Source organism: Archocentrus centrarchus, unplaced genomic scaffold (genome assembly GCF_007364275.1).
Source record: "Archocentrus centrarchus isolate MPI-CPG fArcCen1 unplaced genomic scaffold, fArcCen1 scaffold_24_ctg1, whole genome shotgun sequence".
Classification (NCBI taxonomy): domain Eukaryota; kingdom Metazoa; phylum Chordata; class Actinopteri; order Cichliformes; family Cichlidae; genus Archocentrus; species Archocentrus centrarchus.
The window spans coordinates 2,765,948-2,789,586 of record NW_022060254.1 but is presented as its reverse complement, the minus strand read 5'-3'; the positions used below and the strand labels follow the sequence as shown (position 1 = coordinate 2,789,586).

Here is a 23,639-nt window from a genome sequence, read left to right as displayed (position 1 = left end):
TTTGTCTTTGACTCACCTGGTTTCCTGTTGCTGTGTGTGGGCGGAGCTTCCTGGGTGGTGTAACCTCTTCCTACCATATATAGGTCCATGTTACATTTGCCATTATGGCTGCTGGAGTTTGGCAAGTGTCCCTAAAGAACAGAATAAGCTTAAATTCAAACTGATGACTCCTTCTAGAAGTGAGTCCTGTTACTTTGCAGCCATATTGAAACACACTGGAGCACTTACAGTTATTTTGAAGCATTATCTACATTAACTTTCATTTCAAAGATCAACGGGACATAAAAACTTCATGCACAGAATATTCAGTCAGATCTGATAAAATCAGCTAAAAGTTTTCTGACTTTGTACACAAATAAGATTTTAACAGCTTCTCTCCTGGTAGTTATACTTCCACCATCTTTCTATCTAATATTTAGTCAGAAATTTCAGTTCAGAGTTGAGCTCCATGTCTCTCTCTCATAATGTCTCTGCTGCTACCAGGACCTGACCTAGCAGTGACCAAGGATCCCACAGTCTGCCCTGCAGCAGTCCAACAGAGTTCATCACTGTAAACTGAACCACAACACTGCAAACTACCCAGTTTAGCTGCACTTACTGTCCACTATAAACTTTGAATAACATGAATTATCATTTCATTTGCTTTCAGAAAACTTTCTAGAAGATGAAACATCATGTACAGATCCAATATCTGACTAAAACTCTAAAATGAATGATAACGTTACCTGTAAGCTTTAAATTAGTAGCTTTTCAAAGGACACTTGCTGAGCAGTCTTTACCTTAGAAAGTCTCTGGAGCTTGAAAAAGGTGACTGGACTTCTTTTTTGTTTCTTGAAGACGTTTCACCTCTCATCCAAAAGGCTTCTTCAGTTCTCAACCAAATGGTGGAGAGACCCAGGTATTTAAACCCCTGTGGGCGTAGTCCCCTGGAGGTGGTTATGACCCTCTATTGATCCTGTGCGTGAACACATGTGCCCAGGTGTGAAGGGGGCGTGGGTCAAATTTAATCAGTGGTTTCAGCTGAAACCAATTTAGGACTCCGCTCCATTGTTTCCTGTGGCCTATTGAGGTCACTGGAACAAAGGTGTGAATGGGGGTTGAGACGTCTGGGAAGGGAGCTCAGGACAGCACTGTAAGCGGGGGAAAGTTGGTGACGTAATCCACCTCCTCTGTTCAATGATGGTTGTTCACAGTGGACATAGATGGCTTCTTTCACTCCTCTTTCAAACCATCTGTTTTCCCTGTCCAAAATGTGAACATTGGCATCCTCAAAAGAGTGCCCTTTTTCCTTCAGATGCATCTCTCCACCATTTGGTTGAGAACTGAAGAAGCCTTTCGGATGAGAGGTGAAACGTCTTCAAGAAACAAAAAGAAGTCCAGTTGCCTTTTTCAAGCTCCAGAGACTACTATGACCTGGATGACTGATAATCTACACAGACATTTTACCTTAGAAAGAATCTCATCTTCCTCTCATGTCCTCTTTGTTCCACCGTTCTCCAGCTCACAGAGTCAAAGTGTGACTTGTTTGAAGGCTGCAGGAGAAAGTCTGTATGAAATGAGCCGTATGAAAAATGAACAGACACAGCTGTGTCCAAAATCACTCACTGCTCACTTATAGTGAGTCCCACAGTTTGTTGTGCTCTATGAATGTACTCTGTATAGCATGATGGTGGTATATAGTATTACATTAGCAGTATTGTAGTATTACTGTGGCCATCTGGTCCTATATAAGCATTATAGTATTACATTGATGTTATGCGCATTTACAGTAGTGGCAATTCAATAGTACATTATTGTAGTATTACCTTAGTATTATTATAGTTTGACATTATTATTGTAGCACTACATTGTCAGCAGTTTAGGAGAACAGTGATTTTGCACTATTACAGTGGTTGTACTTTAGTTTGACATTAAGATTATTGTAGCATTAAATGAGTATTATTGTAGTATTATGGTGGTAGTATTGTAGTTATTGTATCCCAGGAAGCTGAGTGTTGTAATGTAAACAGTAAAATGTAATTGGACGTTGGCAGAGATGCTCTTTATTCCAGGCGACGTCCAGGATAAAAATGTTGAAGGAATTCCCTGACTTACACTGTCTTTGTGTCTTTGTTTAGAAGCAGAGCCACACAGATGGATCCAGTTCTCAGCCCTGTCATCGCTGTGGTGGTGGGAAAGTGTTTCTCTGTGACCTTTGTGGGAAAACGTTCAGTCAGCAACAGAGCCTAAAAATACATCAGCGTAGACACACTGGACACAAACTGAAGTACTGCAAAGAATGTGGGAGAAGCTTCACCACAACAGGTAAATTAAAACGCCATGAACTCATCCACAGTGGGGTTAAAAAACACCTCTGTGACCAGTGTGGGTCATCCTTCATCACTGCAGGTGACCTTAAAGTGCATAAACGAGTTCACACAGGAGAAAAACCATACAAGTGCCGACACTGTGACAAAAGCTTCTCACGATCAGGTCATCGTAACCGTCATGAAAGTACACACACTGAACACACTGAAGGGAACTACAGCTGTGACCAGTGTGACAAGAGCTTCAGGAATCTCACTTCATACTCCCAACACAAACGATCCCACGCTGCAAAGAAACTGTTTCACTGTTACCAATGTGCAAAAACATTCACTTCATTGTCTGCTCTGTGCAAACATCAGCGTGATCATGCAGACCTGACATCATTCCAGTCATTGGATCACAATGAATCTGCACACACACAAAGATCCTCTTCTGGTCAAACTTAAAAACCTTGAGATCCGGCTCCACAGAATTCCAGTGGATCTCCTGTAAATATGTGATGAGAGAGCAGTATAAGGAAATGTTACATAGTTAAATCTTTTTCTAGAAATTAGTAGCATGCAGTTATTTGTATTTAGTTTTAGTATTTGTATTATAAAGTTGCAGAAATGTGTGTTGTGTTCAGGTGAGGTTGCAGGAGTATTATAAGTTTTCCATCCAGTGGGCTGGATTGGACCGACATATGCGCACACACACCCACACACACATGCTCATGCGCGCGCGCACACACACACACACACACACACACACATCCATCCCTACCCACACGCATTCACCCACCCAAATACACCCACGAGGACTATGACAAATGCACAAAGATACACATTCATCCACATCTATCCACCCTCTGAAGCCAGGGCAAGTAGACACCCCACCCGGGCCAACAGCGGCACCACGATGCTGCCAGCTCAGCACCCGAAGCACCACCCGACTCCCACCCCGGGCGAGGTGCAGGAAACCTGGGTGTGGGATGGCCCACCCCACCCCCCACCCCACCCAAATTATAAATGTTGAAGTGTATGGCTTCATGTTTGTGAATGTATGAAGTGTATAAGATGCAGTTAAAATTGAGGGGACAGCTGTGCCTCAAGCATCCGTCGGTGCTCGACCACACCATCCCCTCAAAGCCCTTAATGTCTAATGTGTCATTAAAATTGGGGGGCTGACAGTAGACTGGACCAGAGTGGGGCCATCTCAGTAGCCCCCTCTCATCATCCCCATGCCTGCCCCCCAAGGTCCTATGTGTATTAGAGTGTATTGTCACTTGTAATGTCTGTAATGCAATTAAAATGGAGAGGCAAGTGTGGCTCCGCACGTGGTCTCCACACGACATGAAGTGTGTATATGTGCGTGTATGCACGTGCGTGTGTGATTCCCCACACCCCAGCACAGGGCAGGCGCAGGTGGACCCGGGGCCCCGGTGACAGCACCATGGAGCACCGCAGCGCCCGAGATCGGCACCACAGCCCCCGCCACAGAGGTTAGCATGCTCCACTCCAGATACTCATTCACTCATCTAGGGATGGCACGATAAAACTTTTTTATGTCCGATACCCATACCAATATTTTACATTTGGATATCGGCCAATACCGATATAAATCCGATATTTAAAATTGATCCAGGCATTTAAAAACATAAAAAAAAAAAAAAAAAAAAAAGAAGACAACAGTCTCTCACACAACAAAATCAAAGTCTTTTAGTTGTCCCACATACAAGACTAAGGACCAGGGCGGGCAGAGCTTTTTAGGCAGTGGCACCAAAGCTCTGGAACTGTTTACCACTCCAGCTCCATTTTGCTGACTCTGTGGCGTCATTTAAAAAATAGTTGAAAACTTTTCTGTTTAACCAGGCTTTCTGGTTTCTGACTTTATTTTTATTCTTTTTCTTTTAATATGATAATGTTATGTTTTTAACATAGTGTTTTCTGGGGGTGGGGGGTGATATTGTGTTTTAATTATTGTACAGCGCTTTTCTGTCTGTGAAAAACACTATATAAATAAACTTTACTTAGAGCAATAACTATCACCTGAATCCTGTTGCTTCTGTGTGAGAAGGTAATGCTTATGGCATGTTGCAAATTTCATTAGGGCTGCAACTATCGATTATTTTAGCAATTGTGTATTCTATTTATATTGATTACCCAAGTAACTGGATAAGAAATACTTTTTGTCATATTAACAGTTCATCTGCATATTTTAACTTCCATAGTGCAGTTTTTCCCTGTGTGAAACAAACAGGGTGGATGGAGCAGCTACAAAGTTCTCTTTTCTTCACTTACTGATCAGGTGGTTGATGAAGGATCTCCAGCTGTTTCCCAGTAAAGGCTTAATGGAGGTTACAGGGACGAAAAGGCTTCTTTTGGACACTAGAAAAACATTTCATTCTGCTCCATCTGAGCGCGCCGGCTCCGCATCTTTCCGCTTGTGCAGACAGACTGCACGTAAATCAGCTGATTGCTGCTGTTGCGTCATCAGTGTTCACGTGAAAAACTAGGGGCTGCGTGAGTGCAATCTTGTAATGCTTTATATTCACAAGCATTCTCCTAAATACGTTTCTACTGCAGGTCTATATTTAGTCACAAATCAGGGATTAAAGTATCAAAAATATTTTGACGGGGAAGGGGTTCTTCCGGTACCGGACGGTCACCAGTGCTAATAGCTGCACTCGCTAGCAGTATGTCCGGGAGCTTAAGTAGAGAAAAAAATAACAGCTGATTCTCAGCACAGCGAGCACAACACACAAACAAGGCAGAGAGCGGTGGAGGCGGAAAAACATGTCAGCGATGATCGCTCAGTGTCGGATCGGCGCATCCCTACACTCAACGAGAGACACAAACAAGAGACAAGACAAACTGGCCCGAATTGAGAAAACGGTACCCCGTCCACCCCAGCCACTCCACAACAGCCGCCCCCACCACCCCACGAGGCAGGCACCCCAGAGCCCCAGAAGCGCAGACCAAACATCCCGACATGGGCCAGGCCAACCCACCTCACCCGGTGGCACGCCAGGACAGCGGAGACCCCCCCCCCCCCCCAGCACCAGGGGGGACCCACTGGCAGCCGGCGCGATCCCGGAGCCCCAGGCCCCAGACCCCACGCCCCGAGCCCAACATAGAAGACCGGCCAATCCGGCCAAGGGCCAGCAGCCATCACCCCAAGCACCCCAGCCACACCCCACGACGTAAGGCAGCACCCACCCAAGCCCCCCACCACCATCAACCAGGACAAGCACACGGACGTCACAAGAAAGCAGCCCCAGGATTCCAGTCCCAGGGGCTATCGGACACACACGGGCCCCGGGAGTCCGCCCCAGACCGCCCACAAAGCACACCAGGAGCAGAGCCCTCAGCCAACCACCCCGCTAAGTAATGGAGGTGATCAGTGGGAACCAGAGAGAGTCAAATTCATCCAATTGGTTTTTAGAAGAAGCAGACATTCTCTCTAAGCTAACATGATCTAATAATAGATTTCTGTATTGAGTAATACACAGTTTATTTTTTGATTTCCAATTCATGAGGATAGTTTTCTTAGCGATGCACAAGGCAGTAAGAACTATGTGTGATATATATGACTCCATCACTAATTCACTGACATCACCTAAAATACATAGTCTGGGGGAAGTTGGAACACAACTGCTAAACCATGTGGACAGATCTTCACATATCCTCTGCCAGAACTTCTGAACAGGAATACAAGACCACAGAGCATGCATATAGTTCTCCTCTGAATGAATCATCAGTTTTTAATAATAATTTATATAATTTTGATAACAATTTTGGGGTACAGAGGTTTAGAAGTTCAGATACCCATGTAGGTATTTCTAAATTCAGTTGATTGAGATTAAATCTTCCCTGCGGGATAGATTTCAGTTGTTGATATTCGAGAAATATACTGTTGCCAATTCCATATTTTAATAAAAGGTTCATGGATTGTCATAAGGTTTCCATCTTGGATAATATGTTCTAACTTATTTATCACGCCATAATGGAAAATTCAGCATTTTCTTTTTCTGACAAATGTCTGGATTGTTCCAAATGGGCGTTAATTTACAGGGGATAAGTGAAGACTTAGTTATTTTTAAAAATTCCCACCAGGCTGACAGAGAGGTGTTAATACTAAGACTTTTAAAGCAGTTATGATGCTTAATACTGGGGCTAATGAAAGGTTGATCTGAGATTTTTACTTTTCCGCAAAGTGCCTGTTCTAAATCCAACCGTGGGTTGTCTAATGAATTCAATTTGATCCACTTTGAAATGTACTGCAATCTACTGCCTAAGAAATAGAAATAAAACTTTGGTAGTTCTAGACCACCACTGTGTTTTGGCTTTTGTAAAGTTTTCAAACTAATTCGCGATGGTTTGTTTTTCCATAGGAATTTTGAGAGGTTTGAGTCTAGTGACTTAAACCAAGCAACAGAAGGTTTATTAGGGATCAGTGAGAATAGATAATTAATTTTTGGTAAAACCATCATTTTAATGGCGGCAACTCTCCCCATGAGTGATATAGGTAAACTATTCCAACGTGATAAGTCATCCTCTATTGTTTTTAACAAGGGGATATGATTTAATCGTACCAAGTCTGAGAGCCTGGTGGAAAAACTGATGCCTACATATCTAATATTACCTGATTTTAGTGGAGTCCTGGAGGTATTCTGAAAATTACAATTCAAAGGCAAAACTGTTGATTTAGCCCAATTGATAGAGTAATCTGATATAGATGAAAACTTTTCTATTAGTGAGATTGTCTTCAGAAGAGAGGATTGTGAACTCCCAAGGAAAAGTAATACATCATCAGCATAAAGGCTTATTTTATGATCTGTATTTTCAGTTTGAATCCCTTTAATAGTTGCATGTTGACAGATTGCTGCTGCTAGTGGCTCAATGAAAATGATAAAAAGTGAGGGAGAGAGTGGGCAGCCCTGCCTGGTACCCCTCTGCAGATTGAAGCTTTGGGAAATAATATCATTTGTCCTAACACGTGCATCTGGAGAGCTGTATAGTGTTCTGATCCAGTTTATAAAGGATAAACGAAATCCAAATTTGTGTAGGACCGCTAACAAAAATTTCCAGTTTACCCTGTCAAATGCTCTCTCTGCATCTGAAGATATAATTGTGGTTTCTAATTTGTTAATAGAACAATAATCTATTACATTTATTAGTCTGCGTGTATTATTGGCTGAATGTCGACCCTTGATAAAACCTGTTTGGTCTGGATGTATTATAAGTGGAGTAATATTTTCTAATCTTCTGGCCAGGACCTTGCAAATTAATTTAAGATCTACATTAATAAGAGAGATTGGGCGGTAGCTAGATGGGAGGGTGGGGTCTTTTCCTGGTTTAAGAAGTAGGCTAATGTTAGCAGAGTTTATATTTGGAGATAGTGTTTGATCATTCTGAATCTGAGTCACCAGTCTGAAAAAAATGGGTGCTAGCTCAGACCAAAATTCTTTATAAAACTCAGCTGGAAAACCATCTGGGCCTGGGGCTTTATTATTTGGGAGATGCTTTAAGGCTTCCTGGAATTCAGACATTGAACGTGGTGAATCCAGAGCTGCAACCTGTTCCTCATTTAGTTTAGGTAGACTTATATTTTTAAGAAATTCTTCAATGGTAGCATCAGATGGATTAATCTGTGATGAGTATAAAGCTTCATAAAAATCTTTAAAAGAGTTATTTATTTGTTGTGGGTCATGAGTAATGCTACCAGTTGAATCTTTAATGGAATAAATAGCTGTTTTTTCTTTGTTTAGTTTTAACTGGTTGGCCAGGAATTTTCCAGATTTATTTCCATGCTCGAAGTTTTCCAAACGCAGCCTCTGCAACATAAATTTTATCAATTTTATCAATTATTTCATTTAACTTCAGTTTCAGTTTCCTCAGGTTGTCAATTATATGTTCTTGTGGTGAAGCAGTTTCTAAAGATTTAATTTTCTGTTCTAATTCTAACACAAGTGTTTTTTCTTTATTTTTCTTATGCGAGCAGTAAGATATTATTTTGCCCCGCATTACTGTCTTTCCTGCTTCCCAAAGAACACATGTTGATATTCCTGGCAAATCATTATGTTCTAAATATGTTGCCCACTCCTTTTTGAAATAATTAATAAAATCTTGTTCTTTAAGTAATGATGTATTAAATCTCCAGTTCCTGATTGGTGGTGTGACTCTTTTCCATGTCAGAGACATAGACACCGGTGCATGATCACTGATAGTGATAGGGTGAATCTGGGTGTCTGTGATATCCATCATCATGGAGCTGCTAACTAGAAAATAGTCTAAGCAGGAGTGAGACTTTTGCACTGGTGAGAAAAAAGTAAAATCTCTCAGAGCGGGGTGATGTGAGCTCCAGGCATCACAAAGACCAAAATCCTTCATGTACTGTTTAAGAATGTCTGCAGACTGCCAGTTCCTGTGACTCACTGCTGTACTGAGCCTGTCAATATCTGCATTAAGTATAAGGTTGAACTCCCCTCCTATTATAATTGTGGTGTCAGAGTGATCTGAGAGTGAAGTGAAGAAGGTATGAAAGAAGGAGGGGTCATCAACATTTGGCCCATATATACTAGCAATACATAAATCTATATTCCAGATGGATAAATTAAGTATTATAAATCTGCCATCTGGGTCTACTGTAGTGTTGCTAATGTTAAAGTTTACCTTCCTGTTAATCAGTATAGCTACACCGCTTTGTTTGGCATTGTAGCAGGCTGAGTACACATGAGGGAACCGTGGAGAGGAGAGAGTGTGTGTGCAGATGTTTTGGACACGTGTCTCCTGTAGAAACACAACATCTGCTTTTAAGTCTTTTAACTGATTACAGATTTTTAGTCTCTTTTCCCTCGAACCAGCTCCGTGTACCTTCCATGAGACAAATCTGAATGTGCTCATGTTTAAACTAACTGATGGAGCTTTGTGCGTTTACTAAAGATGGGTATGTGTGTGTATGCACATTGTATATTGGTGTGTATATGTATATGTGCTGTATATTGGTGTGCGTGTGTGTATACACTGTATGTTGATGTCGAAAACTGCAGCATTGACAGTGAAGTAAGCATATTATTGAGTGCAGAAAGATGTGAAAAAAGAAAAAGGCGTTAAAAAAAAAGTGATCTAAGTGAAACAGAACTTTGCAAACACCAAAATACCATTTTTAAAACTACAAAAGGGGAAAGAAAAATAACAGCAACAAAAGATCACAGCACTATGCTGATTAATCCGACGTTAATGATGCTATTTAGACAAATGAGTATACATTTCGAATACTAGTAGAGAAGAGACTGGAAAAAACAAAAACCTCAGAGAAAGGCGTGGACACAGATCACCTGTTTAATCAGTAGAGCCATGGCGTTGTACTCTGGTCTCGGTAAAGCTGACCATTAACATAAAGTTTATCCACCGCGATCACAGCCCGGGAGCCTCCTTGCATGAACTTTTTTCGGATCGGGAACAGGACCTTGCGTCGCTAGGATCTCTTTTGGAAACTGATCATTGACGCTGAAGTTGGTTCCTCTCAGCTCCCGGCCGCGGCTCTTCACCAGCTCTTTTTGTTTGTAATGCTCAAATTTGGCCACGATCGGTCTGGGTCTGCATCCGTCGGGTCGCTTACCTCCCAGGCGATGGTCACCGTGTCCTCGGGGAGCTTCAGGTGGGTCTGAATGAAGAATTTCACCGTTACTTTTGGGTCTTCTTCAGCCTTTTGTGGGATGCCTGAGAACACGAGGTTGTCTCTCATGCTGCGGGCCTGGAGCTCAATAACGGTTTCCTTTTTTTTTTTATTTTCTTCCTAGAGCCGGGTCATTCCCTCGGTGAGGGATTTGACCGACTCCCTGAGTGAGGCGTTTTCAGCAGCGAGTGTTTCCACCTGCTGCTGACTGAACTCTACGGACTCCCGCAAGGCCTGAAACTCCCTGTGGAGGATTTCAACCAGGGCCAGGCGGGCGTCAAAGCTGGACAGTTTGTTATTTATGGACTCCAGAATGTCCACCACGTTGCTGGTTTGAAACACTCGTCAATATACACCTGCAAGCCGTCCAGATCTTCTTTGTCGTGCTAAAGTGCTAAAGTCAGAGTGCCAAAGTCGGAGAAAGAGAGGGAAAAAAAAAAAGTGATTAGACATTTTAATTGCCTATGACACTGTCTAACAAGACGTTGGCGGAGAAAACTAATCAATAAAGGTGTAGCAGCCAGTGACGGGCCGCCATGTTGGATACCGCCGAGATCCAGTGTTGCCAGATCTTGCGACAGAAACAAGCAACCAGATCTATGAAAACAAGCCCAAAAGAAGCCCAACTGGCAACCCACAACATTGTGTAAACCTGAGGCCGAGTTTAAACACTATAGCTCTATAGTAGTATAGCTCACTTCTTTGTTTAGTCTCATTGTGTTTTGGAGCAATAAAACCCATGTTTCTTAGCCTCATAGAAGAGAAGGGTGCACAGTTTTTTTTTGTGTGTGTGTGCTTCTCTGTATTAGCATGTTGAACTAAATCAGCATGTGAGCACATATTTCACACTTGCAAAATCTGGGGAATGCCTTTGGTACGTCTCCCATTAGGACCGCAGATATTCTCAGAGGTGTATGCAGTCACGATTTCTTTTTTTTTTTTTTGGGGGGGGGGGGGGGGGGGGGGGGCGACAGGAGGAGGGGAGGTGAAGGAGCACAGGGGTGCCTAATCAGCGCCGTTCCTCTGTTACTAATCATTTCATTTGCACAGCTGTTAAATAGAAAATGCCGACTAGAGAAATAATTTGGTCGCATCGTTTTGGCGCCCCCCCCTCTTGTGCTGCGCCCCTATGCATTGCATATAGTGCATACCCACTTTTAGCACCACTGTCTCCAATCGGAGCTCGGATCCATTCTGTAAGTGCACTCTCTTTCTCCCACTTTTTATTATATTTTTTTTCTATATTTTCCCCGCTTACTGGAGTTCATTCTTGCGCTGCCTCCTCACTCTGGGCTGTTATGAGTGTTTGGATGTGCGCCTGGTCAACTTGTGCAGGAGCGATAAACAGGAAACGGGGGCTTGGAAGGGACAAACTACCTACCACTCGTCTTTTGCTTTATTATAGGGCGCCGAGAGATATTCAAGGAGTTTCACTCAGAAAGAAAGTCAAGCCCAAATAAGCAACTCCACGTTCAAAAACAAGCCCAAAAAACCGCAACCCGCGACTCACGAGATTTGCAAGCGACTTTAGAAAAAAACAAGCCCAAAGTCGCTTATAATAAGCGGACTTGGCAACACTGTTTACAGCATAGTCCCTCACCTTACAGCATAGTCCCAGGTTTCTGTTCTTCAGTCACGTGATCCTGAAACAGGACAGCTACACTGCTGACCTGAGATCAGATCCGCACGCAGACTGATCCTGTGTTTGAATGCTGTTTTCAGACTGAATCTTTGCTCTCAGAGCTCAGAGAGTCCAAACTTTAAACAGGTTCACTGAGGGAGCTGACAGCCAGCTTCACCTGACTACATGTTAGGTTAAATTAATCCAGTGAAGGAACCTGAAAAACCAGCCTATCCCCCCCAGGTTCCAGCATGTTCATTTATTAAACAGGAATTGACACAAACAACGGAATAAGGAGTCCAGTTATTACATTTAATAAAACCATTTCAAACAGTTTACAGATTAATCTGGGTCAGACTGCATGCCATGCCGTGTGAGACGGCATGAAGTACTGGCACATTCTAATTCAGCTTACAGTTTCATATAGTCACAGCATATCAGTCTCTATTACATCATTTTCAAAACAGAATGTGGAAAAAATTCAACAACAGGGTGACCTCGAAGTCTCCATTTCTATCATTGTTTAGTCTTCATCTGTGTGGTTTGTTATACAGTCAGAACACAAAGTTCATGATGACACAGAACATTATAAGCTTCTTTATTTTTAATCATTTATGTCATTTTCCAGACAAATTTCTCAGGGAAGTAAACGTACATAAGATATATAGGTGGCATATATCATGAATATTTCTTCAATTCCCCCTTTTGACCTCAGACCTTTCTGAGGTCAACTTCACCAGCCTGACCTCGGGTGGTCAGCCAGGACTAACTATTTTTTTTTTTTGTGTGTGTGTGTGTGTGTGTGAAATTCTATGCTTTCAAATCTAAACCCCTGCAGTGGGATTTTCACACCAAAACAAAACAAAAATAAAAATGTTATGGACAAAGTCTTTAGTCAAAATGTAGATACTTTTAGGGTCAGAGGTCATACTCACAATACCATTGTTGACCTTAAATGCAGCTCACTGCAGGTTTGTCATCTTTTGGTCGTCTAACTGAAATCAGGGCATGCCCCCCTTAGACCTCATGGGAATTTATAAGAGAACAATAGTGTTGGAGGAAGCATTAAACAAATTATACTCTTGAAACCACAAAGTTGTGGCCCCTGTAGGGGTGACCTTATAATAGTAGTTGAGTCCTACTACTGAATATAGCATAACTGAAATTAAAACATTGAAATCAATTGCTTTCTGCCTGGGAGTTCTTTGACCTTTGACCCTCTAATGTGCTCTGGTTCTTCAGTGACCCTGTGACTGAGCGTGCATAAGGCCTAACGCTCCCCACGTCAAAGAGATCTCCTGTTGATGACCCTCTTTCTGGGCTCAGACTTGTGCACAAAGATCATCGGTCAAGAACTCTCAGGTCACCTGTCTGTGACATGGTTGGCCTCCTCCTTCTTGAGTGCCGTGTCTTGGATGGATGTGTTCTTGGAGAAAAAAATCCTCTCTGACAAAGTGTTAATGCATATTACAAAGTTTATTACAAAAACAGACAGTGTCAAAACAGGCGCCTTTTCCTAGCTACCTGGGAGAGGATGCCCAATCTTCCTAACTCAACCCAACAAAGGGATCACACCGGTTATATAGTATTTGCAAAACCTCCACATCCTAACTTTCCATATATGGCTATGAAAACAGCTTTGAGCCATATCCTATATCTGAACATAAGGTCAATTCCTTATATGGAAGGCCAGAGAGGCTACAAGAGGCCCTTTCGGCATTCCTTTTGAGCTGAGGCCAAACGTTTATGTTAAATTCAGGTTACCCTTTTACACAAATCAATAAAGGCCTGAAGGAAAGAGACCATATATGCATATATAGAGTTTAACATAGCAGTACAGACACCACATGAGCACCAGGAGCCTTTTTTATATGAGTTTATGGAGCTCTCAGGCTGTTCTTAGGATGAGCTTGAACACCTTGTAGTGCACCAGAGTTTCTTTATTGGTAGCTGATCCAGTCTCCTGCAGCCCCAGTGTGGTTGTTCAGTCTCCTGTGTTGTTGTTCAGGCTCCTGTTAGAATAAAACTGAGAGATTTTCATTAGTTAAATCTTTAATTTTCTGCTGGTCTATATCCCTTCTTTGAGACTCTGTTTGTCTCAATAATTTACCTTAATTTAGCTTATTTATCTAAAGGGCATACTGATTTTTGTATTATTAGCTTCTGGGATTTTTTCCTTTAATGCTTGATTCAATAACAAATTGTTCAGACATTCAAAATTCAAATGTTCTCTGCTTTTCTCTTATAATCTAAGCTTTAAACAAATCTACCAAATAAATAAATGTAAATGTACAAAAGAGTAAATCGGTATCTTGTATTTTATCCTGCACGGGCAAATAAATAAGTTTTTTAGTTCTCTATGTTTTACTTTGTAGCAGAGCAGCAGCTCAAAGTTTGGCACTTTGTTTTGGGTCTCAGATTCGGCTGTTTCACAAAGTCTTTACATGCACTGTTTGGTTTTTTTTCTAACATTTCTTTTGAAGTTTTACTAAAACTGAGCTTCTCATGTAGACGTTTCTTAAAGTTTAACAACAATCTTCTGGAAAAATGACCTCTAATAATTTGCAAAATATACTTCAACCTGAGATTTTCAAGGCATCTATTTTACTGGCTTTGTTCATTCATTATTTATTTTTAAAGCAATAAACTCCTGACTCCCTTTTTTTGTGATTTTTTTTTCTTCATTTTTTTATCCATCTGTGGTTGGTTTATCTCTCATATGTATTGGAAGCGAAGCCTTCCTTCCGAGAATTTTTGACCAGTATACCCTTATACAACCATCTCAGTCCAAATTAAAGAAAAAGAAGAGAAAAAACTTAGAGCTATAACTCTCATCCACACGTACGACGTCCTTGAGATAAAAATGCACACACACACACACACACACACACACACACACACACAAGTGTGTTTTGCTATCTTTGTGGGGAATTTCCATTGACTTCCATTCATTTCTACAGCCTAAACCTTACCTTTACCCTTTTCCTAACCCTAACCATCACATACCTAACCCTAACCCTAACCTAAACTCAATTCATACCTTAGCCCTAACTCTGACCCCTGACCCAAAAACAGGGTTTCCCCTTGTGGGGACAAGGTTCCAGTCCCCACAAGGAGCAATTGGTCCCCACAACGTAGTATATGTCAGGAAAATTGTCCCCACAAGGCATTATAAACATACGCACACACACACACACACACACACACACACACACACACACACACACACACACACACACACACAGCAATGCTAAAACCTTGGCACTATTCTCTTTCCTTTTTTTCCTTTTTCTTTCCTACACATACTGACACACACACACACACACACACACACACAGCTATGACATTACAAAACAGCTAATATTGACCAATGGAAAATTGTCCTATTCCTCTAAACTTGATTCCTATTTGAACAACAAATGACACCATACTTTGCAAAGTAATTCACCTCAAAATATTTTGTCCTTATTTCCTATTTCTCTCTCCCTCTGTGTCCTACTGTTTCACTTATGCATACAGATACACAAATCATTGCACACACATACCAAATGAAGCACCCACTTTTTTTCTCTCTCTCTCTGAAACACACATGGCAATACAAATACACAGCAGTACTCAGTGAAACACACACACACGGAGGCCCCCTCTCACACACAAACACAGAGAGCAGGTCCGAGTTTCGCACACCAGCATAAGCAACAAGCAAATACCAACACAGAACGACAAACATTTATCAATTTCTCTCTAGGATTATTCTCATCAACCATTTTTTTTCCTGTGTGATCAGATTTTGGGATTACTTGACAAATCTTTTGCTTTCTGTTGAGTTGAACACCTATTTTTAGCCTAATTTTAAATGGAGAGATTTCTCCTTTAAATCTGCTTTCAGCTTAATATCTGCGCTTGAAAGTTTACAGTAAAATAATTTTACATCACCAGTTATTTCTAAAGTTTCCCCTTCTTTTACTCGGAGCCCCTTTTCTGCACCCAGTGTCATCAGTCACTTTGTCAGTCCGTCAGTCAGTCCAAACTGCAACAACAAAAACAATGTTAGCAAGGTACCATTTATATTTTTTCTTTTTTTAGGATTTTTTTTTTTAATTACAAAGACTCTTTTTTCTCTTTATCTCTTTATTTCTTCATTTCTCTGTATTCTTTTACTTTTTCTTTATTCTCTTTATTCTTTATCTCTTGTCTTTTATCTCTTGGGCTTTTAAAGGGTTTTAGTTGCTTTTATGGATTTCTGAGATCAAGGTTCATGAAAAGAACCACGAAGACCACCAGTGTTTACTCTATCAACTTTTCTACCGGGAGCCATAGACAGACGCGTCACTGTTACGCCGCTCAACTTTCCAAAGGATATGAGTGAAGACAAATGTTCTGCTTTAGATTTCAGAAAAACCAAAGGCCCTCTAAACCTAAAAACCCCATGAATAGGTATTTTCAGTGCGTTGGCCAGTATCCCACCCGGACTCATCACCTACTATTCATTTTACCTATTTTTCTTTACTCTTTTAAACTCTTTTATTCTTTTCAACTCTTTTTCTTTAACTCTTTTAAACTCTTATTTTTCTCCTTATAAACTCTTACACCTGTGTGAAATGGCTCGAATTACACCTTCCTCCTGTCATACCACCAGTGACCATTATAATTTGATACAATTCAATGTGCAGATGTTTAGAAAAGGTCTCTGCCAACCTTTAGGTGGAGATCTCCTGGTCACTGATAGAGTCTGGAAGTCAGTACTGTCACGAGGAACCTCAAAGTGGCGATTATTGGTGGCCAAATTCACTCCTTATTCCCAAGAAACTCAAAAAACATAAATAAAAACATCTGAAAATCAAAAACATTCCTGTTTGATCACGTCGGGCGTCACCAATTGAAGGAACCTGAAAAACCAGCCTATCCCCCCAGGTTCCAGCATGTTCGTTTATTAAACAGGAATTGACAAAAACAACGGAATAAGGAGTCCAATTATTAAATTTAATAAAGCCATTTCAAACAGTTATCTGGGTCAGACTGCATGCCATGAGATGACATGAAGTACTGGCACTTTCTAATTCAGCTTACAGTTTCATATAGTCACAGCATATCAGTCCTGATTACATCCTTTACAAAACATGTACATGTACATGTACATGACTGACCCACCACTGGAAAGATCAGATGTGGAGAAGCTGTGAGCAAGAAAAGAAACTGACTCAATCTAAAACCAGTTAAAAGGATGATGAACCTCAATAAAAATCTTCCCCAACCCACAAAATCCGCCCTGTCATAGTTATGCAAGCACACTGTCTCTTAAATAACACAATATACACCTTCCTCCATCTTTAACTGTTAATGTAATAGATCATGATATTTGGTCATAATGTAAAGAATGCAAAGATGCTTCATAACAAAAGGTATTTCCTAAAAATGAGCTACAATGCTTATTGAGGTCCACATGTGGTTAAAACTGTCCTGTCCACCAGCTGTCGACTTTAAGTGAAGCATTGCACTTCTCCAGGAGAGGGCGCTGTAACTGAAGCTTCCTGTAATTAACCATTTTCAAAACAAGTGAGTCAAAGTGGTTCAGAGCTTCACAAAGGCTTCATTTGCCCATCACTGCTTTAAGTTAGATTTCAAATCATTGGATTCTGTTTTCATGGACATTTTCCACAGAGTGTTCAGACTTTCTGTACCTGCAGGAGGAGGAGCAGGGAACGGGTGTGCTGATGGATGAGGGGATCAGCTGACTGAAAACAGTTGGAACTGAGGCCACCTACAGGGTAGGTGGGGAACAGCAGGGACCTGAAATCATCTGAGATGTTAATGAGAACTTAGAAAAAAGGTCCTTCAGATGCTCTAAGTGATCAGAGTTGATGCCAAACAGAAGATAAATCCACTGATTCTTTGTAAAGTTCATCTGCTGCTCACATGAATCCTGTGATCAAAGCTTTATTTGATTGAAGCTTCTTCAAAGCACATTTGAACATGTTGAGCTCATCAATGAAAGTGCAGACTGAGAGTGGATCACATGATTTTGAAGGAGCGTCAAACATGTTCAATATTGTCACACATGTCTAGATTGTCTCTGATATCATAACTGCTCAAACACTGATGATCATATTTGAAGGATTATTACTGATGGCAGCAAAGTTTGAATGGAGCTCTCTGTCTGCGCTGATTTGTCGCCCTCTGGAGGTGCAAACACAAACTGCATGATGTCACTTTAATGAACACAATTCACATGAAGTGTTTTGAAATGAGCGACACGTCGCAGCATCCAGTTTGTCCCAGTAAAACGAGCTCCTGCAGCAGTGGATAAACTGTGTGCTGCTCACAGTTACCAGAGACACATCTGGAATCAACATCAGCCATTCAAAGCTCTTCTTCTTCTTTGCTCCTCCAAGTCTGCAGCTAATATCTCTGTGGTGATCACCTTGTTGCTGCACAAATACTATTTGATGTGTGTCAAACTGTGTTATCTTTGGCATTTTTCATGGATCCAACCAAAGAAATGGGAACAAATGATGTGTGTGTGTAACAGGCTGCTGGTAACAAAGTGTCTAAAGCTTCAAATGTTTTCAGAGCTCTGGTTTGTTTAAAGCTGGATCAGCATCATGTCTTCATTCAGCTGCTGACTCTTGAGGGAACATTTAGCATCTTTAGTGAGTTTAGTGGAAATGTGCCTCACAAAGATGACATGCTGCTAATGACAATTCAAATGCAGCTCTGATAGAAACACTCTCACTTTGTCTAATGTGAGAAACAGCTTCAAGTCCCTGAAGAAGAAATGATGATGTGGGAAATAATCAGCTGCAGTTTGTTCCATCGGCTCATTGTAGGGACGCTGCAGACGCAGAGACTCTGTCACTGCCCGTCAAACGGTCGTGACCTTTGACCTATTGATTCATGTTCCAGAACACACATCTGGTCTCCATGATTGTTGTGAGCAGCAGATCCTCAGTCAGATCAGACAGTATTTAATGTCAGATGGAGGAAGCAGAGCTCTCAGCCTGAGACTGCATGAACATGAGAACAAACAGCCTGCAGTGCAGGAAGGCAGATGGAGGAAAGGCAGTGGATGAGGTGCGGTCCCACTACTGAAACTCACATCAGTGATCTCTGATTCAAACATGTCGTCTGCTGACGTTCAGTCATTCAAACAACTTGGTTAAGGTCGGCATTAAAGCTGCCGGCTCAGGTTTAGAAAGAAGATCAAACACAACGCTCAGCCTTTGTTTGCTTGGTTGCCATGGTCACACCTTCTTCCTGTTGACGTGCATCACTTATAAATTTGTGCTCGCTGACATGAACAAAGTGCGACAGGTTGTGTCCATGAACATGCCAAACGACACTGAAATACTACTCTTAAGTCCACTATAGAGAAATCAATCTAGGTGTGTTTAGTCTGATTAAATATAGACAACCTCACGTGTGTCTATATGATTTACTGGAAAAGAATGTGTGTTTTGGTCTGCTGTTTTGTGTCTACAGGATCCAGATGAGGCTCTTAACAGGCAACAGCAAAGGGACAGAAGATGGAACTGATAAGCATGCTACATGTGCAAGGCAACATCTTGCATATTTCAATAACTGTGTAACTGTGTCTAAGTCTGTGTACAAAAAGTGGACTAAGATAGAGAGCGGTGTCAGACTTGTGTGGAGCTTCACCGACTGATTGTGTTAGGCAGCATCAACAATTCTGAACCAGAGTACTCTTTAAACCTGTTTGAAAGGGCTTTATTAAATTTAGAAATTGACTCCTTATCCCATGTGTTGTGTGAAATCTTTCTGATTAAAGAACACGAGGAACCTAAAAGGATGAAGGTGGATTTCAGGTTCCTTCAGATGGTGATGCCCGATGTGATCAGTTTTTGATTCCATGGGAATAAGGAGTGATTTGGCCACCAGTAATCATCGCTTTGAGAGTCCGCGTGACAATATTGACTCCTAGACTCTATCATTGACCGGGAGATCTCCATCTGAAAGGTTAGCAGAGACCTTTTCTAAATATCTGCATATTGAATTTTATCAAATTTGTCACTGGTAGTGAGAAAGGAGAAGGTGTAAGTCGTACCCACTTCACACAAGTTTTAATAGTAGAAGAAATATATTTTAAAAAACAGTTTAAAAGAAAAAAGCACAAGTAGTGACGTAAAGAGCCCGGGGGAGACCTATCAACTCCCTAAAAAAACGCCCTTCTCTCCGGGGAAACCCAATTGGATTCAATAGGTTTAGAGGTCCTAGCGGTCTGGTTTGAGATACACTGGCCCCAAAAATAAATGGAACACTTAAACAACACAATATAACTCCAAGTAAATCAAACTTCTATGAAATCAAACTGTCCACTTAGGAAGCAACACTGATTGACAATCAGTTTCAGATGCTGTTGTGCAAATGGAATAGAAAACAGGTGGAAATTATTGTCGATTAGCAAGACACACTCAATAAAGGAGTGGTTCTGCAGGTGGGGACCACAGACCACTTCTCAGTACCTATGCTTTCTGGCTGATGTTTTGGTCACTTTTGAATGTTGGTGGTGCTGTCACACTTGTAGTAGCATGAGACGGACTCTACAAGTGGCTCAGGTAGTGCAGCTCATCCAGGATGGCACATTAGTGCGAGTTGTGGAAAGAAGGTTTGCTGTGTCTGTCAGCGTAGTGTCCAGAGGCTGGAGGCGCTACCAGGAGACAGGCCAGTACACCAGGAGACGTGGAGGAGGCCGTAAGAGGGCAACAACCTAGCAGCAGGACCGCTACCTCCGCCTTTGTGCAAGGAGGAACAGGAGGACAAATGTGCATGTGTCCGCACAAACGGTTAGAAACCGACTCCATGAGGATGGTATGAGGGCCCTACGTCCACAGATGGGGGTTGTGCTCACAGCCCAACACCGTGCAGGACGCTTGGCATTTGCCAGAGAACACCAGGATTGGCAAATTCACCACTGGTGCAGCTGTGATCTTCACAGATGAAAGCAGGTTCACACTGAGCACATGTGACAGAGTCTGGAGACGCCGTGGAGAGCGATCTGCTGCCTGCAACATCCTTCAGCATGACCGCTTTGGCAGTGGGTCAGTAATGGTGTGGGGTGGCATTTCTTTGGAGGGCTGCACAGCCCTCCATGTGCTCGCCAGAGGTAGCATGACTGGTATTAGGTACTGAGATGAGATCCTCAGACCCCTTGTGAGACCATATGCTGGTGCGGTTGGCCCTGGGTTCCTCCTAATGCAGGACAATGCTAGACCTTACGTGGCTATAGTGTGTCAGCAGTTCCTGCAAGATGAAGGCATTGAAGCTATGGACTGGCCCGCCCGTTCCCCAGAACTGATTCCAATCTGGGACATCATGTCTCGCTTCATCCACCAACGTCACGTTGCACCACAGACTGTCCAGGAATTGGTGGATGCTTTAGTCCAGGTCTGGGAGGAGATCCCTCAGGAGACCATCCGCCACCTCATCAGGAGCATGCCCAGGAGTTGTAGGGAGGTCATACAGGCACGCGGAGGCCACACACACACTTGTTTTAAGGGCATTAAATCAAAGTTGGATCAGCCTGTAGTGTGTTTTTCCACTTTAATTTTGTGTGACTCCAAATCCAGGCCTCCATTGGTTAATAAATTTGATTTCCATTGATGATTTTTGTGTGATTTTGTTGTCAGCACATTCAACTTTGTACAGAACAAAGTATTCAATGAGAATATTTCATTCATTCAGATCTAGGATGTGTTATTTGAGTGTTCCCTTTATTTTTTTGAGCAGTGTATAAAAGCAACCGTTTTATGGTTTGGAGGGACCGATATTTCACATCACACAGCATAGAAAGCAGCCCCCCCCTTAAAAGCCTTTAGGGAAGCAGGTTTTCGAGGCTCCTCAATTTATTCTCAAAAACATAAAAACAAGCAAACTGTGTTCTGAAGTCCTTTGTTTTAGAGTAAATTATCAAAGCAACCCCCTCAGAACAGCGAAGTCTGGTTTAGAGTTCCCTCAGTTCTTTCTTTAACATAAAAATAATCAATTTGGGTTCAGAAGGTTTTCTTTCCAAAATGAACTGTAGAAGCTGTGAAAAAGAATAGAGAATAAAGATAATAAAGAGATAAAGAGTTTTGTAATAAAAAAACGTGGGGGATGGTAGACACAGGCCCATCCAGTCACAGGGTTCCAGTGAAGAAGGAACACATCAGTGTTCACAGGGGTCAAGGAACTGCACGGAAAGAAGAAAACTGACAATGTTTCTATTCCAGTTATACTTTTTTTGTAGTCTGACAATCACTTTCATATTTGTCTATCATGTATAAATTGTAGTTTACCATAACTAGGGTACAGGGGCCAGAATTCTGTGGTTTCAGGACTAAAATGTCTTTAATGCTTCCTCCAACACTAACTATTGTTTTTTTATTTCTGTTATGAATTCCCATGAGGCCTCAGGGGGACACACCCTGATTTCACTTTGATGACCAAAGATAACAAGTCTGCAGTGTGCTGCATGTAAGGTCAACAAAGTGGTGTTATGAGTATGACCTCTGACCCTAAAAGTATCTACATTTTGATTAAATAGTCTGTCCATAACATTTTTATTTTTATTTTTATTTTTTTTGTGGTGAAACCTCACTACAGGGGGTTTAGATTTAAAAACAGAACTACACAGGGAGAGATCAGAAAAAATTTGCCCAGATCTTCACATGCAATGGAGTCAGATTTGAACAGTAATTTTACAGATATTTTACAGGTTAACCACGAGCTATTTAAAATTGGAGAACTTTAAAATGATTATTTTTAGACATTTTGAGCTTTATCCCATGTTTTGTTTTTTGTTTTCTTCTGTGCTTTTTGTTCCATTCTAACTTACATAGAAAGTGTGTCAAAATTTAATTAAGGACATTAATTTGTATTTTATATTTACTGATGAGTTTGACATCAAAATGCAAAAATTAACTTTACAATTAGATGAAAGATGAGACAGCTGACACTGACCTTGTAGACAGAGAAAAAAAACACACACTTGCATTGAAGAAGCAGCTTACACTCACAGACATAATGTCTCTCAGTGTTCTGCTTAAAGGCATTTGACAAACAACTCTGGGTGCATGAAAACAGATTCACTTTTGATGGATTGATCCTAACTTAGTAAAACTATCCATCCATTCACTTATCCTGTTCAGGGTTGCGAGAGTCATAGGGCGAGAGGCAGGGTACACCCTGAACAGGTCACCAGCCTGTCACAGAGAGACATGCTCACACTCTCATTCACAGCTATGCGCAATTTATAGTAGCCAATTAACCTAACCCCAGTAAGTGCATGTCTTTGAAATGTGGAAGGAAACCCACGCAAGCACGGGGAGAATATGCAAACTCCACTCAGAGAGAGGGAGAGGCCTGGGCCAAGGTGGAATCAAACCCATGCCTTCCAGATGGTATTCTAACTGGGAAGCAGCAGTGCTAACCACTGCACCACCCTGCTGCTAAAACTAGGGGGATATTAAAACTGTAAGATAATTTCTCAGCATGATAAACAAACAAGAGATTTACAATGAAAAGCCAGTGAATAAATTGATCTCTAAAATATATATTGTGGGCACCTTGGTGTCCTGTTAAACTATAGTCCTAGCTGTTTGTGTAAATGTAATTATTGACCCATAAGGCCTGCAGTTCATGACTCAGTTTGTTTAATTGTCAGGGAAGAATTGGAATTTTATCTCACTGGACTTTTCCCACAGGTGCCTGAGACCACACCTGAGACATTATGTGCCTTTCACAGGAAACTGACCAGGATGACGGCCATATATGGACAGTGTTTGTCCAAGAGGTGTAGGAATACATCTGCAGGGAAAAATCGCTGACTACTGTGGTTTGAACATCTATGGGTTCAGTGAATATAAGCACTGTCAGATCTGATGTATTGGAGGCTGAAGGCTGCATATTTAACTGCTACCTGTGCATTGGTCCAGTTGATCATTTCTCTGTATGTTTGGAGTAAGAGCTTCTCAGAGTTGGACTTTGATTGGACCCTAGGATAGATGCAATCAACATATATTTAATGAATTTTAGGCCAAAGTTTAGATAATAACTG

The 23,639-nt window shown here is 41.6% G+C and overlaps 1 protein-coding gene across 1 annotated transcript in view; it reads left to right on the top strand.

The window, feature by feature from the left end:
* Positions 1-23,639, top strand: part of LOC115775624 (zinc finger protein 98-like) — a gene marked incomplete at both ends in the record, with an annotated part of 31,424 nt that overhangs the window by 638 nt on the left and 7,147 nt on the right. Inside the window, one exon of the mRNA XM_030723092.1 lies at positions 2,118-2,484. Coding sequence (XP_030578952.1) covers positions 2,118-2,484 — 367 coding nt within the window. The remainder of the gene's footprint in view (positions 1-2,117; positions 2,485-23,639) is intronic.